The 23172-nt window shown below is 54.1% G+C and overlaps 1 protein-coding gene across 3 annotated transcripts in view; it reads right to left on the reverse strand.

Moving 5' to 3' along the window:
• Positions 1-23172, reverse strand: part of LOC115187949 (neurocalcin-delta A) — an 83716-nt gene that overhangs the window by 7070 nt on the left and 53474 nt on the right. For all 3 annotated transcript variants that reach the window (XM_029747033.1, XM_029747035.1, XM_029747034.1), the window contains exon 2: positions 7759-8160. In XM_029747033.1, coding sequence (XP_029602893.1) covers positions 7759-8136 — 378 coding nt within the window. In that variant the 5' untranslated portion in view covers positions 8137-8160. The remainder of the gene's footprint in view (positions 1-7758; positions 8161-23172) is intronic.

Below are 23172 nucleotides of genomic sequence, written 5' to 3' on the forward strand. Positions count from 1 at the left end.
AATATTTTTGTTCAGTATAGATGTCTACAAATAATAATGTTCGCTAAATGTTCCATAATGATAAAATGAGATCTTCACTCTGCAACACGGTCTGGAAGGTTCTACTGGAGGAATATGGTCCAGGCTACGGCTCTGCAACACGGTCTGGAAGGTTCTATTGGAGGAATATGGTCCAGGCCACGGCTCTGCAACAGGTTCTACTGGAGGAATATGGTCCAGGCTACGGCTCTGCAACAGGTTCTACTGGAGGAATATGGTCCAGGCCACAGCTCTGCAACACGGTCTGGAAGGTTCTATTGGAGGAATATGGTCCAGGCCACAGCTCTGCAACACGGTCTGGAAGGTTCTATTGGAGGAATATGGTCCAGGTTACGGCTCTGCAACACCGTCTGGAAGGTTCTATTGGAGGAATATGGTCCAGGCTACAGCTCTGCCAGTGATATCTCCGCTAGATACATGGCCATAGCAAAGTCTTTAGAGTAAATGACCTGTTGAAACAGTACATGTAGCAGAGGGACTGTCTGCCAGCGGGCTGGGAGCTAGGACTGGTCTGGGACTGGGAGCTAGGACTGGTCTGGGACTGGTCTGGGACTGGTCTGGGACTGGTCTGGGACTGGGAGCTAGGGCTGGTATGGGACTGGGAGCTAGGGCTGGTCTGGGACTGGTCTGGGACTGGTCTGGGACTGGTCTGGGACTGGGAGCTAGGACTGGTCTGGGACTGGGAGCTAGGACTGGTCTGGGACTGGTCTGGGACTGGGAGCTAGGACTGGTCTGGGACTGGTCTGGGACTGGGAGCTGGGACTGGGAGCTAGGACTGGTCTGGGACTGGTCTGGGAGCTGGGACTGGGAGCTAGGACTGGTCTGGGACTGGGAGCTAGGACTGGTCTGGGACTGGTCTGGGACTGGTCTGGGAGCTAGGACTGGTCTGGGACTGGGAGCTAGGACTGGTCTGGGACTGGGAGCTAGGACTGGTCTGGGACTGGTCTGGGACTGGGAGCTAGCACTGGTCTGGGACTGGTCTGGGACTGGCCTGGGACTGGGAGCTAGGACTGGTCTGGGACTGGGAGCTAGGACTGGTCTGGGACTGGGAGCTAGGACTGGTCTGGGACTGGTCTGGGACTGGTCTGGGACTGGGAACTAGGACTGGTCTGGGACTGGGAGCTAGGACTGGTCTGGGACTGGGAGCTAGGACTGGTCTGGGACTGGGAGCTAGGACTGGTCTGGGACTGGGAGCTAGGACTGGTCTGGGACTGGTCTGGGACTGGTCTGGGACTGGGAGCTAGGACTGGTCTGGGACTGGGAGCTAGGACTGGTCTGGGACTGGTCTGGGACTGGTCTGGGACTGGGAACTAGGACTGGTCTGGGACTGGGAGCTAGGACTGGTAACTAGGACTGGTCTGGGACTGGGAGCTAGGACTGGTCTGGGACTGGGACTGGGAGCTAGGACTGGTCTGGGACTGGACTGGGAGCTAGGACTGGGAGCTAGGACTGGTAACTAGACTGGACTGGGAGCTAGGACTGGACTGGGAGCTAGGACTGGTCTGGGACTGGGAGTTAGGACTGGTCTGGGACTGGGAGCTAGGACTGGTCTGGGACTGGGAGCTAGGACTGGGAGCTAGGACTGGTCTGGGACTGGGAGCTAGGACTGGTCTGGGACTGGGAGCTAGGACTGGTCTGGGACTGGGAGCTAGGACTGGTCTGGGACTGGGAGCTAGGACTGGTCTGGGACTGGGCTAGGACTGGTCTGGGACTGGGAGCTAGGACTGGTCTGGGACTGGGAGCTAGGACTGGTCTGGGACTGGGAGCTAGGACTGGTCTGGGAGCTAGGACTGGTCTGGGAGCTAGGACTGGTCTGGGAGCTAGGACTGGTCTGGGAGCTAGGACTGGTCTGGGAGCTAGGACTGGTCTGGGACTGGGAGCTAGGACTGGTCTGGTCTGGGAGCTAGGACTGGTCTGGGACTGGTCTGGGACTGGGAGCTAGGACTGGTCTGGGACTGGGAGCTAGGACTGGTCTGGGACTGGGAGCTAGGACTGGTCTGGGACTGGGAGCAAGGACTGGTCTGGGACTGGTCTGGGACTGTCTGGGACTGGGAACTAGGACTGGTCTGGGACTGGGAGCTAGGACTGGTAACTAGGACTGGTCTGGGACTGGGAGCTAGGACTGGTCTGGGACTGGTCTGGGACTGGGACTGGGAGCTAGGACTGGTCTGGGACTGGTCTGGGACTGGACTGGGAGCTAGGACTGGTAACTAGGACTGGACTGGGAGCTAGGACTGGGAGCTAGGACTGGTCTGGGACTGGGAGCTAGGACTGGTCTGGGAGCTAGGACTGGTCTGGGACTGGGAGCTAGGACTGGGAGCTAGGACTGGTCTGGGACTGGGAGCTAGGACTGGTCTGGGACTGGGAGCTAGGACTGGTCTGGGACTGGGAGCTAGGACTGGTCTGGGACTGGGAGCTAGGACTGGTCTGGGACTGGGAGCGAGGACTGGTCTGGGACTGGGAGCTTGGACTGGTCTGGGGCTGGGAGCTAGGACTGGTCTGGGGCTGGGAGCTGGGACTGGTCTGGGACTGGGAGCTGGGACTGGTCTGGGACTGGGTGCTGGGACTGGTCTGGGACTGGGTGCTAGGACTGGTCTGGGACTGGGAGCTAGGACTGGTCTGGGACTGGGAGCTAGGACTGGTCTGGGGCTGGGAGCTAGGACTGGTCTGGGACTGGGAGCTGGGACTGGTCTGGGACTGGGTGCTAGGACTGGTCTGGGACTGGGAGCTGGGACTGGTCTGGGACTGGTCTGGGACTGGGAGCTAGGACTGGTCTGGGACTGGGAGCTAGGACTGGTCTGGGACTGGGAGCTAGGACTGGTCTGGGACTGGGAGCTAGGACTGGTCTGGGAGCTAGGACTGGTCTGGGACTGGGAGCTAGGACTGGTCTGGGACTGGGAGCTAGGACTGGTCTGGGAGCTAGGACTGGTCTGGGACTGGGAGCTAGGACTGGTCTGGGACTGGGAGCTAGGACTGGTCTGGGACTGGGAGCTAGGACTGGTCTGGGACTGGGAGCTAGGACTGGTCTGGGACTGGGAGCTAGGACTGGTCTGGGACTGGGAGCTAGGACTGGTCTGGGACTGGGAGCTAGGACTGGTCTGGGACTGGGCTAGGACTGGTCTGGGACTGGGAGCTAGGACTGGTCTGGGACTGGGAGCTAGGACTGGTCTGGGAGCTAGGACTGGACTGGGAGCTAGGACTGGTCTGGGAGCTAGGACTGGTCTGGGAGCTAGGACTGGTCTGGGAGCTAGGACTGGTCTGGGAGCTAGGACTGGTCTGGGACTGGGAGCTAGGACTGGTCTGGTCTGGGAGCTAGGACTGGTCTGGTCTGGGAGCTAGGACTGGTCTGGGACTGGTCTGGGACTGGGAGCTAGGACTGGTCTGGGACTGGGAGCTAGGACTGGTCTGGGACTGGGAGCTAGGACTGGTCTGGGACTGGTCTGGGACTGTCTGGGACTGGGAACTAGGACTGGTCTGGGACTGGGAGCTAGGACTGGTAACTAGGACTGGTCTGGGACTGGGAGCTAGGACTGGTCTGGGACTGGTCTGGGACTGGGAGCTAGGACTGGTCTGGGACTGGTCTGGGACTGGACTGGTAACTAGGACTGGACTGGGAGCTAGGACTGGACTGGGAGCTAGGACTGGTCTGGGACTGGGAGCTAGGACTGGTCTGGGACTGGGAGCTAGGACTGGTCTGGGACTGGGAGCTAGGACTGGTCTGGGACTGGGAGCTAGGACTGGTCTGGGACTGGGAGCTAGGACTGGTCTGGGACTGGGCTAGGACTGGTCTGGGACTGGGAGCTAGGACTGGTCTGGGACTGGGAGCTAGGACTGGTCTGGGACTGGGAGCTGGGACTGGTCGCTAGGACTGGTCGCTAGGACTGGTCTGGGACTGGTCGCTAGGACTGGTCTGGGACTGGTCGCTAGGACTGGTCTGGGACTGGTCTGGGACTGGGAACTAGGACTGGTCTGGGACTGGGAACTAGGACTGGTCTGGGACTGGGAACTAGGACTGGTCTGGGACTGGGAACTAGGACTGGTCTGGGACTGGGAGCTAGGACTGGTCTGGGACTGGGAGCTAGGACTGGTCTGGGACTGGGAGCTAGGACTGGTCTGGGACTGGGAGCTAGGACTGGTCTGGGACTGGGAGCTAGGACTGGTCTGGGACTGTCTGCCAGCAGCTTGGACAGGTCTGGGACTGGTCTGGGACCGTCTGCCAGCAGCTTGGACAGGTCTGGGACTGGTCTGGGACCGTCTGCCAGCAGCTTGGACTGGTCTGGGACTGGTTCTGGGACTGGGAGCTAGGACTGGTCTGGGACTGGGAGCTAGGACTGGTCTGGGACTGGGAGCTGGGACTGGGAGCTAGGACTGGTCTGGGACTGGTCGCTAGGACTGGTCTGGGACTGGGAGCTAGGACTGGGAGCTAGGACTGGTCTGGGACTGTCTGCCAGCAGCTTGGACTGGTCTGGGACTGGTCTGGGACCTTCTGCCAGCAGCTTGGACTGGTCTGGGACTGGGAGCTAGGACTGGTCTGGGACTGGGAGCTAAGACTGGGAGCTAGGACTGGTCTGGGACTGGGAGCTAGGACTGGTTTGGCACTGGTTCTGGGACTGTCTGCCAGCAGCTAGGACTGGTCTAGGACTGGTCTGGGACTGGTCTGGGATCGGTCTGGGACCGTCTTCCAGCAGCTAGGACTAGTCTGGGACTGGGAGCTAGGACTGGTCTGGGAGCTAGGACTGGTCTGGGACTAGGAGCTAGGACTGGTCTGGGAGCTGGGACTGGTCTGGGACTGGTCTGGGACTGGGAGCTAGGACTGGTCTGGGACTGGGAGCTAGGACTGGTCTGGGAGCTAGGACTGGTCTGGGAGCTAGGACTGGTCTGGGAGCTAGGACTGGTCTGGGACCGTGTGCCAGCAGCTAGGACAAGTCTGGGACTGGGAGCTGGGACTGGTCTGGGACTGGGAGCTAGGATTGGTCTGGGACTGGGAGCTAGGACTGGTCTGGGAGCTAGGACTGGTCTGGGACTGGGAGCTGGGACTGGTCTGGGACTGGGAGCTGGGACCGGTCTGGGACCATCTGCCAGCAGCTAGGACTAGTCTGGGACTGGGGCTAGGACTGGTCTGTGAGCTAGGACTGGTCTGGGACTGGGAGCTAGGACTGGTCTGGGACTGGGAGCTGGGACTGGTCTGGGACTGGGAGCTAGGACTGGTCTGGGACTGGGAGCTAGGACTGGTCTGGGACTGGGAGCTAGGACTGGTCTGGGACTGGGAGCTAGGACTGGTCTGGGACTGGGAGCTAGGACTGGTCTGGGACTGGGAGCTAGGACTGGTCTGGGAGCTAGGACTGGTCTGGGAGCTAGGACTGGTCTGGGACCGTCTGCAAGCAGCTAGGACTAGTCGGACTGGGAGCTAGGACTGGTCTGGGAGCTAAGACTGGTCTGGGACTGGTCGCTAGGACTGGTCTGGGACTGGTCTGGGACTGGGAACTGGGACTGGTCGCTAGGACTGGGAACTGGGACTGGTCGCTAGGACTCGGAACTGGGACTGGTCGCTAGGACTGGTCTAGGACTGGTCACTAGGACTGGTCTGGGACTGGTCTGGGACTGGTCTGGGACTGGTCTGGGACTGGTCGCTAGGACTGGTCTGGGACTGGGAGCTAGGACTGGTCTGGGACTGGGAGCTAGGACTGGTCTGGGACTGGTCTGGGACTGGTCTGGGACCGTCTGCCAGCAGCTAGGACTAGTCGGACTGGGAGCTAGGACTGGTCTGGGAGCTAGGACTGGTCTGGGACTGGTCTGGGACTGGGAACTGGGACTGGGAACTGGGACTGGTCTGGGACTGGTCGCTAGGACTGGGAACTGGGACTGGGAACTGGGACTCGGAACTGGGACTGGTCGCTAGGACTCGGAACTGGGACTGGTCGCTAGGACTGGTCTGGGACTGGTCGCTAGGACTGGTATGGGACTGGGAGCTAGGACTGGGAGCTAGGACTGGGAGCTAGGACTGGGAGCTAGGACTGGTCTGGGACTGGGAGCTGGGACTGGTCTGGGACTGGTCTGGGACCGTCTGCCAGCAGCTAGGACTAGTCGGACTGGGAGCTAGGACTGGTCTGGGAGCTAGGACTGGTCTGGGACTGGTCTGGGACTGGTCTGGAACTGGGACTGGTCTGGGACTGGTCGCTAGGACTGGGAACTGGGACTGGTCGCTAGGACTCGGAACTGGGACTGGTTGCTAGGACTTGGAACTGGGACTGGTCGCTAGGACTGGTCTGGGACTGGTCGCTAGGACTGGTCTGGGACTGGTCACTAGGACTGGTCTGGGACTGGTCGCTAGGACTGGTATGGGACTGGGAGCTAGGACTGGGAGCTAGGACTGGTCTGGGACTGGTCTGGGACCATCTGCCAGCAGCTTGGACTGGTCTGGGACTGGTTCTGGGACTTGGAGCTAGGACTGGTCTGGGACTGGGAGCTAGGACTGGTTTGGCACTGGTTCTGGGACTGTCTGCCAGCAGCTAGGACTGGTCTGGGACTGGTCTGGGACTGGTCTGGGACCGTCTGCCAGCAGCTAGGACTAGTCTGGGACTGGGAGCTAGGACTGGTCTGGGAGCTAGGACTGGTCTGGGACTGGGAGCTAGGACTGGTCTGGGAGCTGGGACTGGTGTGGGACTGGGAGCTGGGACTGGTCTGGGACTGGGAGCTAGGACTGGTCTGGGAGCTAGGACTGGTCTGGGACTGGGAGCTGGGACTGGTCTGGGACTGGGAGCTAGGACTGGTCTGGGACTGGGAGCTAGGAATGGTCTGGGAGCTAGGACTGGTCTGGGACCTAGGACTGGTCTGGGACCGTCTGCCAGCAGCTAGGACTAGTCTGGGACTGGGAGCTAGGACTGGTCTGGGACTGGGAGCTAGGACTGGTCTGGGAGCTAGAACTGGTCTGGGACTGGGAGCTGGGACTGGTCTGGGACTGGGAGCTAGGACTGGTCTGGAAGCTAGGACTGGTCTGGGACTGGTCTGGGACCGGTCTGGGACTGGGAGCTGGGACTGGTCTGGGAGCTGGGACTGGTTCTGGGACTGGGAGCTAGGACTGGTCTGGGACTGGGAGCTAGGACTGGTCTGGGACTGGTCTGGGACTGGGAGCTAGGACTGGTCTGGGACTGTCTGCCAGCAGCTTGGTCTGGGACTGGTCTGGGACTGTCTGCCAGCAGCTTGGACTGGTCTGGGACTGGTCTGGGACCGTCTGCCAGCAGCTAGGACTGGTCTGTCTCCAGTGTTGCGACTGTTTAGACACAGATCTGGCCAGTGTCTGCAACATGTTTACGAGGAGTTAACCTGTTAGGGCTAGGGGGCAGTATTTGGTGCCACCTAGCCCAGAGAGGTTAATTAACATGAGTATATATTTCAGTAGACATCGGTACGTGTAGGTAGTCTGAGCATTTTAGGTGTAGTTTGTACAGGAGTGAAATCCAACAGTAAGATTATGTTGCTGATCAACAAATAAATCAGTCAACATGAACCATGCTACAGAGGACAACATTTACGTCAACAACAAGTTGGTCAACACTACTGAAGGTCAATCCCCACCTGTACCATCTCAGACATGCTGATGTATCCGTTCCTGCCTTACCTGTACCATCTCAGACATGCTGATGTGTCTGTTCCCGTCCATAATGTGCCTACAAATAACACACCAGAACTACAAATCCCACCTCTCTGTTCCTGCCTCACCTGTACGATCTCCAGCATCTCAGACTTGCTGATGTATCCGTTCCCGTCCAGGTCGTACATGCTGAAGGCCCACTTTAATTTCTGTTCCAGCTTGCCCCGCGACGTGACGCTCAGAGCGATGATGAACTCCCGGAAGTCTATCGTCCCGTCCCCGTTGGCGTCGAAGGTGCGGAAGACGTGCTCCGCGAACTTGGAGGCGTCTCCGTAAGGGAAGAAGTTACCGTAGATCTTCTTAAACTCTTCCATGGAGAGGTTCCCGCTGGGGCAGTCCCTCAGGAAACCCTTATACCACTCCTGAATCTCATGCTCTGTGAAGTCCGTGCTCTCCAGCAGATCCTGCATCACCTCCGGCCGGAGTTTGCTGTTCTGCTTCCCCATGGCTGGTGGTTACTATAGTAACAGCTGGAAGAGAGAGAGAGAGAGAGAGAAAACAGAAACTGAGAAAAGGGAGAGGAAAGATGTCCACTAGTACTGAAGACGAAGATGATAACAGCTATACAGAGAAATTAGAGATGCACCATCATACATGACACAGGAGAAGAAAAAAGGACCCAAAAACGTATGTTTGGTTGTTTGCATATCACAGAAAGCTTCATTAAAAGACTACTTAGTTATCAGAGCAGTAAAAGAAAGCAGACAGAACAGTATCTCTCTACTGCTATGCCTGTATCCTTCTGAGGATCCCTCATGGTGGAATGAGGGAGAAGTCTACTTCACTGTGCCCAGGAATGTTCACATGCTCAATGTAACCAAACATATTATGTCTGAAGTGATGGAATATTCCATGCAGCAGACAGACACAAATATGTCCATGTATCGAACGTACGGCTGTAGAGAACACTTGGAGAGACAAACACTACTGAACGCTAGCTAGCCTTGGAGAGGCAGACACTACTGAACGCTAGCTAGCCTTGGAGAGACAGACACTACTGAACGCTAGCTTGCCTTGGGGAGACAGACACTACTGAACGCTAGCTAGCCTTGGAGAGGCAGACACTACTGAACGCTAGCTTGCCTTGGAGAGGCAGACACTACTGAACGCTAGCTTGCCTTGGGGAAACAGACACTACTGAACGCTAGCTAGCCTTGAGAACACTTGGGGAGACGGACACTACTGAATGCTAGCTTGCCTTGAGAACACTTGGAGAGACAGACACTACTGAACGCTAGCTAGCCTTGGGGAGACAGACACTACTGAACGCTAGCTTGCCTTGGAGAGACACGACACTACTGAACGCTAGCTAGCCTTGGAGAGACAGACATTACTGAACGCTAGCTAGCCTAGAGAACACTTGGAGAGACAGACACTACTGAACGCTAGCTTGCCTTGGAGAGACGGACACTACTGAACGCTAGCTAGCCTTGGAGAGGCAGACACTACTGAACGCTAGCTTGCCTAGAAAACACTTGGGGAGACAGACACTACTGAACGCTAGCTTGCCTAGAAAACACTTGGGGAGACGGACACTACTGAATGCTAGCTAGCCTAGATAACACGCTGAGTGGACTGAGAAAGGTGCTGCCATCGTACTGCAGAACTATAACAGTTGACAGCGCGTTGAGTCATAAGCCACCACTACAAGCTACCTGGCTCCCTCCTCGCCATGAGACCAGAGACGCTCCCTCCTCGCCATGAGACCAGAGACGTTAATCCCCATAATCCACCACTACAAGGTACCTGGCTCCCTCCTCGCCATGAGACCAGAGACGTTAATCCCCATAATACACCACTACAAGCTACCTGGCTCCCTCCTCGCCATGAGACCAGAGACGTTAATCCCCATAATCCACCACTACAAGCTACCTGGCTCCCTCCTCGCCATGAGACCAGAGACGTTAATCCCCATAATCCACCACTACAAGCTACCTGGCTCCCTCCTCGCCATGAGACCAGAGACGTTAATCCCCATAATCCACCACTACAAGGTACCTGGCTCCCTCCTCGCCATGAGACCAGAGACGTTAATCCCCATAATCCACCACTACAAGCTACCTGGCTCCCTCCTCGCCATGAGACCAGAGACGTTAATCCCCATAATCCACCACTACAAGCTACCTGGCTCCCTCCTCGCCATGAGACCAGAGACGTTAATCCCCATAATCCACCACTACAAGCTACCTGGCTCCCTCCTCGCCATGAGACCAGAGACGTTAATCCCCATAATTCACCACTACAAACTACCTGGCTCCCTCCTCGCCATGAGACCAGAGACGTTAATCCCCATAATTCACCACTACAAACTACCTGGCTCCCTCCTCGCCATGAGACCAGAGACGTTTAATCCCCATAATCCACCACTACAAGCTACCTGGCTCCCTCCTCGCCATGAGACCAGAGACGTTAATCCCCATAATCCACCACTACAAGCTACCTGGCTCCCTCCTCGCCATGAGACCAGAGACGTTAATCCCCATAATCCACCACTACAAACTACCTGGCTCCCTCCTCGCCATGAGACCAGAGACGTTTAATCCCCATAATCCACCACTACAAGCTACCTGGCTCCCTCCTCGCCATGAGACCAGAGACGTAAATTCACATAATCCACCACTTCAGCGCAAGACACACTTCATAAACAAACTCAACTTAACAAAGCTCATAAGTGATTTACCGCTCAAGAGAAACACGACACACTAGCTAAGTTTAGCTCCAAACCCAACTTCATCAAGTTCCTAAGTGATGGAGACGGTGCAGCTCTAGAGAAAGGACTTGTAGGTCTATGTACCAGACAGAGCTGAGGCCTGACACAGTGCAGCTCTAGAGAAAGGACTTGTAGGTCTATGTACCAGACAGAGCTGAGGCCTGACACAGTGCAGCTCTAGAGAAAGGACTTGTAGGTCTATGTACCAGACAGAGCTGAGGCCTGACACAGTGCAGCTCTAGAGAAAGGACTTGTAGGTCTATGTACCAGACAGAGCTGAGGCCTGACACAGTGCAGCCCTAGAGAAAGGACTTGTAGGTCTATGTACCAGACAGAGCTGAGGCCTGACGCAGTGCAGCTCTAGAGAAAGGACTTGTAGGTCTATGTACCAGACAGAGCTGAGGCCTGACACAGTGCAGCTCTAGAGAAAGGACTTGTAGGTCTATGTACCAGACAGAGCTGAGGCCTGACACAGTGCAGCTCTAGAGAAAGGACTTGTAGGTCTATGTACCAGACAGAGCTGAGGCCTGACACAGTGCAGCTCTAGAGAAAGGGCTTGTAGGTCTATGTACCAGACAGAGCTGAGGCCTGACACAGTGCAGCTCTAGAGAAAGGACTTGTAGGTCTATGTACCAGACAGAGCTGAGGCCTGACACAGTGCAGCCCTAGAGAAAGGACTTGTAGAACATCTACTACAGATGAAGTCTGAAGTTTACATACACTTAGGTTGGAATCATTAAAACTCGTTTTTCAACCACTCCACAAATTTCTTGTTACCAAACTATAGGATTGGCAAGTCGGTTAGGACATCTACTTTGTGCATGACACAAGTCATTTTTCCAACAAATGTTTACAGGCAGATTATTTCACTTATAATTCACTGTATCACAATTCCAGTGGGTCAGAAGTTTACATACACTAAGTTGACTGTGCCTTTAAACAGCTTGGAAAATTCCAGAAAATGATGTCATGGCTTTAGAAGCTTCTGATAGGCTAATTAACATCATTTGAGTCAATTGGAGGTGTACCTGTGGATGTATTTCAAGGCCTACCTTCAAACTCAGTGCCTCTTTGCTTTACATCCTGGGAAAATCTAAAGAAATTAGCCAAGACCTCAGACCAAAAAATTGTAGACCTCCACAAGCCTGTTTCATCCTTGGAAGCAATTTACAAAAGCCTGAAGGTACCAAGTTCATCTGTACAAACAATAGTACGCAAGTATAAACACCATGGGTCCACATTCCACATTCTTAAAATAAAGTGGTGAGCCTCACTGACCGAAGACAGGGAATTTTTTACTAGGATTAAATGTCAGGAATTGTGAATAACTGGCTAAGGTGTATGTAAACTTCCGACTTCAACTGTATGTACCAGACAGCTGCAGAGTAGAGGAGTACGTCCTCAGGAGAATGTACCAGACAGCTGCAGAGTAGAGGAGTACGTCCTCAGGAGAATGTACCAGACAGCTGCAGAGTAGTGGAGTACGTCCTCAGGAGAATGTACCAGACAGCTGCAGAGTAGTGGAGTACGTCCTCAGGAGAATGTACCAGACAGCTGCAGAGTAGTGGAGTACGTCCTCAGGAGAATGTACCAGACAGCTGCAGAGTAGAGGGGTACGTCCTCAGGAGAATGTACCAGACAGCTGCAGAGTAGTGGAGTACGTCCTCAGGAGAATGTGTCCATCGTCCTCTCAGCGGCCGGAAAGTCTGTCTCATATCACAATGTCTCTGACATTTCCTTTAAAAAAAAAAAAAAAAAAAAAAAAAAAAATAGCCCCTTTTTTCTCCCCAATTTCCTGGTATCCAATTGGTAGTTACAGTCTTGTCTCATCGCTGCAACTCCAGTACGGACTCGGGAGAGGCGAATTGTGCGCCGCCCCATGGGTCTCCCGGTCGCGGCCGGCTGGACTCAAACCCAGAATCTCTAGTGGCACTGCGATGTCTTAGACCACTGAGCCACTCGGGAGGCCCTCTGACATTTACTGCAACAGGAAGTGAGTTTCCCCCCTCTCTCTCTCTCTCTGCGAGATCAGGTCTCTCTCTCTCTCTGCGAGATCAGGTCTCTCTCTGCGAGATCAGGTCTCTCTCTCTCTCTCTCTCTGTGTGTGAGATCAGGTCTCTCTCTCTCTCTCTCTCTCTCTCTCTCTCTCTGTGAGATCAGGTCTCTCTCTCTCTCTCTCTCTCTCTCTCTCTCTGTGAGATCAGGTCTCTCTCTCTCTCTCTGTGAGATCAGGTCTCTCTCTCTCTCTGTGAGATCAGGTCTCTCTCTCTCTCTGTGAGATCAGGTCTCTCTCTCTCTCTGTGAGATCAGGTCTCTCTCTCTCTCTGTGAGATCAGGTCTCTCTCTCTCTCTCTGTGAGATCAGGTCTCTCTTTCTCTCTCTGTGAGATCAGGTCTCTCTCTCTCTCTCTGTGAGATCAGGTCTCTCTCTCTCTCTCTGTGAGATCAGGTCTCTCTCTCTCTGTGAGATCAGGTCTCTCTCTCTGTGAGATCAGGTCTCTCTCTCTCTGTGAGATCAGGTCTCTCTCGCTCTGTGAGATCAGGTCTCTCTCTCTGTGAGATCAGGTCTCTCTCTCTGTGAGATCAGGTCTCTCTCTCTCTGTGAGATCAGGTCTCTCTCTCTCTGTGAGATCAGGTCTCTCTCTCTGTGAGATCAGGTCTCTCTCTCTGTGAGATCAGGTCTCTCTCTCTGTGAGATCAGGTCTCTCTCTCTCTGCTAGGTCATGTCTCTCTCAATTCAGTTCCATTCAAAGTGCTTTATTGGCATGGGAAACAAACTATATATACACAAAAGTATGTGGACACCCCTTCAAATTAGTGGATTCGGCTATTTCAGCCACACCCGTTGCTGACAGGTGTATAAAAATCGAGCACACAGCCACGCAATCTCCATAGACAAACATTGGCAGTAGAATGGGCCTTACTGAAGAGCTCAGTGGCTTTCAATGGGGCACCGTCACAGGATGCCACCTTTCCAACCAGTCAGTTCGTCAAATTTCTGTCCCGGTCAACTGTAAGTGCTGTTATTGTGAAGTGGACACCTCTAGGAGCAACAACGGCTCAGCCGTGAAGTGGTAGGCCACACAAGCTCACAGAACGGGACCGCCGAGCGATGAATCGCGTAAAAATCGTCTGTCCTCGGTTGCAACACTCCACTACCGAGTTCCAAACTGCCTCTGGAAGCAACGTCAGCACAACAACTGTTGGTCTGGAGCTTCATGAAATGGGTTTCCGTGGCCGAGCAGCCGCACACAAGGTCATGTCTCACTCTCTCTCTGCCAGAGGTCATGTCTCATCAGTAATGAGACTGGAGAGGAGACATGGACAGAGACTGGAGAGGAGACATGGACAGAGACTGGAGAGGAGACACGCTGTCCATCCCACAGTACACCTGTTAGGACCTCCCCTAGAGAGACACGCTGTCCATCCCACAGTACGCCTGTTAGGACCTCTCCACCTCCCCTAGAGAGACACGCTGTCCATCCCACAGTACACCTGTTAGGACCTCCCCTAGAGAGACACGCTGTCCATCCCACAGTACGCCTGTTAGGATCTCTCCACCTCCCCTAGAGAGACACTCAGCTTCTGGAGACCTTTAAGCTGCCGTCTGATTCTCTCAGTAGTTGCCATGGAAACCTCCAGCACAGAATAGAGACCATTGATAAGCTGTAGAAACACCCTGAGAGAGAGAGGAGATGGAGGGAGGAAATATGGAGGGAGGGAGGAAGGAGAGAGGAAGGAGATATGGAGGGAGGGAGGAGTTATGGAGGGAGAGAGGAAGGGAGGAGATATGGAGGGAGAGAGGAAAGAGAGAGGAAGGAGATATGGAGGGAGATATGAAGGGACGGAGGGGATATGGAGGGAGGGAGGGAGAGGGGATCTGGAGGGAGAGAGAGAGGGGATCTGGAGGGAGAGAGAGAGGGGATCTGGAGGGAGAGAGAGGAGGTATGGAGGGAGAGAGGATCTGGAGGGAGAGAGGATCTGGAGGGAGAGAGGATCTGGAGGGAGAGAGGAGGTATGGAGAGAGAGAGAGGAGGTATGGAAAGAGAGGATCTGGAGGGAGAGCGAGAGGAGGTATGGAGAGAGAGCGGATCTGGAGGGAGAGAGGAGATACGGAGGGAGAGAGGATCTGGAGAGAGAGAGAGGAGGTATGGAGAGAGGAGGTATGGAGAGAGAGAGGATCTGGAGAGAGAGAGAGGAGGTATGGAGAGAGAGGGGTAGTACTTTCTCAACTCTCCCTCGTAGTGACTCACTGATGCACTGAGAGACTGAGGGGGGGGGGGAAGAGTGGTGGTTAGTGAGGGGGGAGAGTGGGGCCTGGTGGTTAGTGGGGTGTGTGTGTTAAGGTTACTACAAGCTGCACTTGGGTGGAGTGGGATTTCTGGAGTAGCAGAAACCTTCTGGTAACATGCTATCCTAGCTGGTCCCCCAGTCACACGTGCTTCATTTTGAGTGGCCTTCCCTTGATAGTAGTAGCTAGCTGGCTTTAGCCTGGCTAAAAACATGGCAAGCTAGCTGGCTTTAGCCTGGCTAAAAACATGGCAAGCTAGCTGGCTTTAGCCTGGCTAAAAACATGGCAAGCTAGTTGGCTTTAGCCTGGCTAGAAACATGGCAAGCTAGCTGGCTTTAGCCTGGCTAAAAACATGGCAAGCTAGCTGGCTTTAGCCTGGCTAAAAACATGGCAAGCTAGCTGGCTTTAGCCTGGCTAAAAACATGGCAAGCTAGCTGGCTTTAGCCTGGCTAAAAACATGGCAAGCTAGCTGGCTTTAGCCTGGCTAAAAACATGGCAAGCTAGCTGGCTTTAGCCTGGCTAGAAACATGGCAAGCTAGCTAGCTTTAGCCTGGCTAAAAACATGGCAAGCTAGCTGGCTTTAGCCTGGCTAGAAACATGGCAAGCTAGCTGGCTTTAGCCTGGCTAAAAACATGGCAAGCTAGCTAGCTTTAGCCTGGCTAAAAACATGGCAAGCTAGCTAGCTTTAGCCTGGCTAAAAGGACAGCCTATAGATCACATGAAGCAACCAAGCCACAACACTGAGGAGAGGCTGATACAGAGGTCTACATGTCCAGGTAGAAAACAGCATGGAAACAGCATGGACATGTCGTTTACCAGCGCGGCCGGCTACAACACGTTTACCAGGACAATAATAGACTTTCTGGACATGGACGATAAAACACTTCATATTTCCAGCTTAGAGGAGTGAAATCAATTGAGACAACAAAGCTCCCCCCCCCCCCCCCCTCCCACACACACACACACACACACACACACACACACACCCCTCCCCTGCTGCGGGAGCTGCTCTGTGGGGGAATGTCCAGCTGCAGCCGCCCTTAAGGATGCATCCGGTTTTCAGCGACGGCATCTTCAGCCTGGCTTCACTTTCCCCTGAAAACCGGATGTGGGGACTCCGCTCAGGCACTTCATTAACGTCTGCTACTCTACGATAAGCTACAAACACTCACATAGAAGATGAGGAGGAGGAGGAGAGGGAGGAGGAGGACGAAGAGGAGGATAGAAGAGGAGAGGGAGGAAGAGGAGGAGAGGGAGGACGAAGAGGAGGAAGAGGTGGAGCAGGAGAGGGAGGAGGAAGAGGTGGAGCAGGAGAGGGAGGACGAAGAGGAGGAGAGGGAGGAGGAGGAAGAGGAGAGGGAGGAGGAGGAGGAGAGGGAGGACGAAGAGGAGGAGAGGGAAGAGGAGAGGGAGGAAGAGGAGGAGAGGGAAGAGGAGAGGGAGGAAGAGGAGGAGAGGGAAGAGGAGGGGGAGGAAGAGGAGGAGAGGGAGGAGGAGGGGGAGGAAGAGGAGGAGAGGGAGGAGGAGGGGGAGGAAGAGGTGGAGCAGGAGAGGGAGGAGGAAGAGGTGGAGAGGGAAGAGGAGAGGGAGGAAGAGGAGGAGAGGGAGGAGGAGGGGGAGGAAGAGGTGGAGCAGGAGAGGGAGGAGGAAGAGGTGGAGCAGGAGAGGGAGGAGGAAGAGGAGAGGGAAGAGGAGAGGGAGGAAGAGGAGGAGAGGGAAGAGGAGAGGGAGGAGGAAGAGGAGGAGAGGGAAGAGGAGAGGGAGGAAGAGGAGGAGAGGGAGGAGGAGGGGGAGGAAGAGGTGGAACAGGAGAGGGAGGAGGAAGAGGAGGAGGAAGAGGAGGAGAGGGAGGAGGAGGAGGAAGAGGAGGAGAGGGAGGAGGAAGAGGAGGAGGAAGAGGAGGAGAGGGAGGAGGAAGAGGAGGAGAGGGAGGAGGAGCGAGACACTCCCCAGGTCCACTCTACTGTACCCCAACCCTGCCTAAACCATCCACTGGCACCCAAGCTGAGTGGAGGGAGGATTCCCTGGTCTAGTGGAGGGAGGATCTGAATCAGTGTTTAAAAGGAGTCAACTAGAGGATCTGAATCAGTCTTTAAAAGGAGTCAACTAGAGGATCTGAATCAGTGTTTAAAAAGGAGTCAACAACTAGAGGATCTGAATCAGTGTTTAAAAGGAGTCAACAACTAGAGGATCTGAATCAGTGTTTAAAAAGGAGTCAACAACTAGAGGATCTGAATCAGTGTTTAAAAAGGAGTCAACAACTAGAGGATCTGAATCAGTGTTTAAAAGGAGTCAACAACTAGAGGATCTGAATCAGTGTTTGAAAGGAGTCAACTAGAGGATCTGAATCAGTGTTTGAAAGGAATCAACAACTAGAGGATCTGAATCACTGTTTGAAAGGAATCAACAACTAGAGGATCTGAATCAGTGTTTGAAAGGAATCAACAACTAGAGGATCTGAATCAGTGTTTAAAAGGAGTCAGCTAGAGGATCTGAATCAGTGTTTAAAAGGAGTCAACAACTAGAGGATCTGAATCAGTGTTTGAAAGGAATCAACAACTAGAGGATCTGAATCAGTGTTTGAAAGGAATCGTACCCGTCACTCCAACATGGCTTCAGCCTATTGTCCAACAACACGTACGGTTTGATGCCTCTCCTGATGAGAGCTCTGCTCCATTATCCAGCTACAGGGCTTTTTTTTTTAAATGGCTTTTACGTTCAGCTGCGTCTTTAAAAAACGGCCCGCTCCTTTATTACGTTGCCACGGCAACAGACTCGGCGCACACGACCGGCCCGGTCATTGATACAGAACAACAACAATAATAAATCAAAATGAGAAGAAAAATCAAGAAGACATTTTTTTTCTCTCCTCAACGAATCATCCAACTAACCTCACAACGCCGTTATTACAGACAGATTAGATCACACAAGGTATTTTATTGACCCAAAAAGTAGATATTTTCTGGAGACTAAAAGAGCAACAGTTTGGGAAGGAGGTTCTGTACCAGACCCGGGTCAAATACACAGGAGGTTCTGTACCAGACCCGGGTCAAATACACAGGAGGTTCTGTACCAGACCCGGGCCAAATACACAGGAGGTTCTGTACCAGACCCGGGCCAAATACACAGGAGGTTCTGTACCAGACCCGGGCCAAATACACAGGAGGTTCTGTACCAGACCCGGGTCAAATACACGCCTTACCACTTTCAAATACATGGGAGGTACATTTGATTCGGGACAGACAGACAGCCCTCTAAACCTCATCAGGACAGACAGACAGCCCTCTAAACCTCATCAGGACAGACAGACAGCCTTCTCCAACTCATCAGGACAGACACCCCTCTAAACCTCATCAGGACAGACAGACAGCCCTCTCCAACTCATCAGGACAGACAGCCCTCTAAACCTCTTCAGGACAGACAGACAGCCCTCTCCAACTCATCAGGACAGACAGACAGCCCTCTAAACCTCATCAGGACAGACAGACAGCCCTCTAAACCTCATCAGGATAGACAGACAGCCCTCTCCAACTCATCAGGACAGACAGACAGCCCTCTAAACCTCATCAGGACAGACAGACAGCCCTCTAAACCTCATCAGGATAGACAGACAGCCCTCTCCAACTCATCAGGATAGACAGACAGCCCTCTAAACCTCATCAGGACAGACAGACAGCCCTCTAAACCTCATCAGGACAGACAGACAGCCCTCTAAACCTCATCAGGACAGACAGCCCTCTAAACCTCATCAGGACAGACAGACAGCCCTCTAAACCTCATCAGGACAGACAGACAGCCCTCTCCAACTCATCAGGACAGACAACCCTCTAAACCTCATCAGGACAGACAGACAGCCCTCTAAACCTCATCAGGACAGACAGACAGCCCTCTCCAACTCATCAGGACAGACAGACAGCCCTCTCCAACTCATCAGGACAGACAGACAGCCCTCTCCAACTCATTAGGCGAGTTGTACTGACGCAGCATACCCATGCTGGTATAATGAGGGGCTCCAGGGACATGCCCTGCAGCCCTGGGGTCCAAACTAACCCAGCCCCACTTCCTGTGGTCAGACAGAAATACAGCAACAGGATATGACATAATGGAAAATAACAAACAAAGAGAAAGTAGCATCAGGACAAGGTACAGGAAGTCAGAGCCCAAGGGGGTTGAGCTGACTCGTCAACTGCCGTTACCATCTGAATACAGTCACAGAAAACTCCTTCCTGAAGCGGCGGGAAACAGTAAAAGACGGCTCGTGAAATGTTTCCATGACAGCAGCAGCGGTCAGATGTCTTCATCCTCCTCTGAAACAGAGCAGCGGTCAGATGTCTTCACCAGGTCTTCATCCTCCTCCTCTGAAACAGAGCAGCGGTCAGATGTCTTCATCAGGTCTTCATCCTCCTCCTCTGAAACAGAGCAGCGGTCAGATGTCTTCACCAGGTCTTCATCCTCCTCTGAAACAGAGCAGCGGTCAGATGTCTTCACCAGGTCTTCATCCTCTGAAACACAGCAGCAGTCAGATGTCTTCACCAGGTCTTCATCCTCCTCCTCTGAAACACAGCAGCAGTCAGATGTCTTCACCAGGTCTTCATCCTCCTCTGACTTCCTGATACAGTAACTCTGGAGGTGGTGCAGGACAGGTCTAATGTGGACAATCAGCTGTAGACACAGACAGGAACTGGTGTGGTTCTCTCTCTCTCAACACAATGCCTCGTAGTTAAAGACAAGATGTTTAACACTGACCAGGGTGGAACCATGATAAAGTATTCGCAACACTCTTTCAGGGCTTCCCACCCAGCAGGTTAAAGACAGAACGGACGACCCGGCACGACGACCCACTCTGAGTGGTGATATTCATCAACGCTGACGCTGGGATCCAATCAGAACGCCTGATAATTCCCTCAGGGGGATCTGACTGGGATCCAATCAGAACGCCTGATAATTCCCTCAGGGGAGCTGACTGGGATCCAATCAGAACGCCTGATAATTCCCTCAGGGGAGCTGACTGGGAACCAATCAGAACGTCTGATAATTCCCTCTGGGGGAGCTGACTGGGATCCAATCAGAACGCCTGATAATTCCCTCAGGGGAGCTCACTTCCTGTCTCGCTGTTTGTTTCCAACGATAAGACCGAGTGAGAATGTTTAGTAATGAATGTCAATCCTGTCAGAAGCAGTGTTAGGACCTGGGTAACACCGTGTGTTTGATAAGCAGCGTTAGGACCTGGGTAATACCGCGTGTTTGATAAGCAGCGTTAGGACCTGGGTAACACCGCGTGTTTGAAAAGCAGCGTTAGGACCTGGGTAACACCGCGTGTTTGAAAAGCAGCGTTAGGACCTGGGTAACACCGTGATAAGCAGCGTTAGGACCTGGGTAACACCGCGTGTTTGATAAGCAGCGTTAGGACCTGGGTAACACCGCGTGTTTGATAAGCAGCGTTAGGACCTGGGTAACACCGCGTGTTTGAAAAGCAGCGTTAGGACCTGGGTAACACCGTGATAAGCAGCGTTAGGACCTGGGTAACACCGCGTGTTTGATAAGCAGCGTTAGGACCTGGGTAAGAGGAACCTGGCTGTCAGTAGGACAAGGCTGAGGGCTGCTATGGAAGGAGAGAGGAACCTGGCTGTCAGTAGGACAAGGCTGAGGGCTGCTATGGAAGGAGAGAGGAACCTGGCTGTCAGTAGGACAAGGCTGAGGGCTGCTAGGGAAGGAGAGAGGAACCTGGCTGTCAGTAGGACAAGGCCGAGGGCTGCTATGGAAGGAGAGAGGAACCTGGCTGTCAGTAGCACAAGGCTGAGGGCTGCTATGGAAGGAGAGAGGAACCTGGCTGTCAGTAGGACAAGGCTGAGGGCTGCTATGGAAGGAGAGAGGAACCTGGCTGTCAGTAGGACAAGGCTGAGGGCTGCTATGGAAGGAGAGAGGAACCTGGCTGTCAGTAGGACAAGGCTGAGGGCTGCTAGGGAAGGAGAGAGGAACCTGGCTGTCAGTAGGACAAGGCCGAGGGCTGCTATGGAAGGAGAGAGGAACCTGGCTGTCAGTAGCACAAGGCTGAGGGCTGCTATGGAAGGAGAGAGGAACCTGGCTGTCAGTAGGACAAGGCTGAGGGCTGCTATGGAAGGAGAGAGGAACCTGGCTGTCAGTAGGACAAGGCCGAGGGCTGCTATGGAAGGAGAGAGGAACCTGGCTGTCAGTAGGACAAGGCTGAGGGCTGCTAGGGAAGGAGAGAGGAACCTGGCTGTCAGTAGGACAAGGCTGAGGGCTGCTATGGAAGGAGAGAGGAACCTGGCTGTCAGTAGGACAAGGCTGAGGGCTGCTATGGAAGGAGAGAGGACCCTGGCTGTCAGTAGGACAAGGCTGAGGGCTGCTAGGGAAGGAGAGAGGAACCTGGCTGTCAGTAGGACAAGGCTGAGGGCTGCTATGGAAGGAGAGAGGAACCTGGCTGTCAGTAGGACAAGGCTGAGGGCTGCTATGGAAGGAGAGAGGAACCTGGCTGTCAGTAGGACAAGGCTGAGGGCTGCTAGGGAAGGAGAGAGGAACCTGGCTGTCAGTAGGACAAGGCTGAGGGCTGACACGTCCAACATCCATCACACTGAAAAGGTCAGCAGCTGCACAAAGAACGCACACACGCGCACACACACACACACACACACACACGCACGCGCACACAAACACATGCGCGCGCGCGCACGCACGCACACACACACGCACAAGCAGAAAAGCGTTGATAATGTGTGAAGCCTGCGGACTAGTTGTGTGTGTGTGAGGACTCAGTCCTGTCATACAGTATCTAGTAGCAGAGTGCTAATGGAAATCACCACATGCTTTATGTATGGGACAGTCTCTGCACCACACGGACGACAAGAGGACATGATTTATATTCCTGGAAGGAGAACAACGTGCTCCTTAGTTTTCACAAAAGACCTTTCATTTATTTTTACTAGGAAACCAATTCAAATAGCACCACTCAGACACTCACAGTTTTTTTTCCTTTTAGGAAATACTCTTCAAAAAGGTAAGTGATGTTAAACAAACCAGTGATGGAGCTTCCTGCTTTCTCACACCTGAACCGGCATGCTCCCCGACCGTAAAGGACCCGGCTCCCCGGCCGTAAAGGACCGGGCTCCCCGGCCGTAAAGGACCCGGCTCCCCGGCCGTAAAGGACCCGGCTCCCCGGCCGTAAAGGACCCGGCTCCCCGGCCGTAAAGGACCCGGCTCCCCGGCCGTAAAGAACCCGGCTCCCCGGCCGTAAAGGACCCGGCTCCCCGGCCGTAAAGGACCCGGCTCCCCGGCCGTAAAGGACCCGGCTCCCCGACCGTAAAGAACCCGGCTCCCCGACCGTAAAGAACCCGGCTCCCCGACCGTAAAGAACCCGGCTCCCCGACCGTAAAGAACCCGGCTCCCTAACCGTAAAGAACCCGGCTCCCCGACCGTAAAGAACCTGTAAAGAGGCGGAAGGGAAGGAGGAAGAGGATGAGGAAGAAGAGGCCTCAAGCAATGGCCCACAGCCATAACTGCTGTCCTGGGAAGCTCTTTAATTCCGGCTCTGCTGCTGTCCAGGGAGGCTCTTTTATTCCGGCTCTGCTGCTGTCCCAGGAGACTTTTTTATTCCGGCTCTGCTGCTGTCCCGGGAGACTTTTTTATTCCGGCTCTGCTGCTGTCCCGGGAGACTTTTTTATTCCGGCTCTGCTGCTGTCCCGGGAGACTTTTTTATTCCGGCTCTGCTGCTGTCCAGGGAGGCTCTTTAATTCCGGCTCGGCTGCTGTCCCGGGAGGCTCTTTTATTCCGGCTCTGCTGCTGTCCAGGGAGGCTCTTTAATTCCAGCTCTGCTGCTGTCCAGGGAGGCTCTTTAATTCCAGCTCTGCTGCTGTCCAGGGAGGCTCTTTAATTCCGGCTCTGCTGCTGTCCAGGGAGGCTCTTTAATTCCGGCTCTGCTGCTGTCCCGGGAGGCTTTTTAATTATTCTGCTCAAAGGTTACTGCTTAATTACGCAGTATGCTGCTGCTGCCATGACTACCAGTTGTTAAAGCTACTTATACCGCTGGATAAAGACAGCTGATGTGTCATCGCACATATTAGAGAAGAGCTTCACACCATCCTGCCTGCTACAACACAGCTGAACGGACTAGGCTGATAAGAGACCTTCACACCATCCTGCCTGCTACAACACAGCTGAACGGACTAGGCTGATAACAGAGACCTTCACACCATCCTGCCTGCTACAACACAGCTGAACGGACTAGGCTGATAACAGAGACCTTCACACCATCCTGCCTGCTACAACACAGCTGAACGGACTAGGCTGATAAGAGACCTTCACACCATCCTGCCTGCTACAACACAGCTGAACGGACTAGGCTGATAACAGAGACCTTCACATCATCCTGCCTGCTACAACACAGCTGAACGGACTAGGCTGATAAGAGACCTTCACACCATCCTGCCTGCTACAACACAGCTGAACGGACTAGGCTGATAACAGA

The sequence above is a fragment of the Salmo trutta genome, unplaced genomic scaffold (genome assembly GCF_901001165.1).
Source record: "Salmo trutta unplaced genomic scaffold, fSalTru1.1, whole genome shotgun sequence".
Taxonomy (NCBI): domain Eukaryota; kingdom Metazoa; phylum Chordata; class Actinopteri; order Salmoniformes; family Salmonidae; genus Salmo; species Salmo trutta.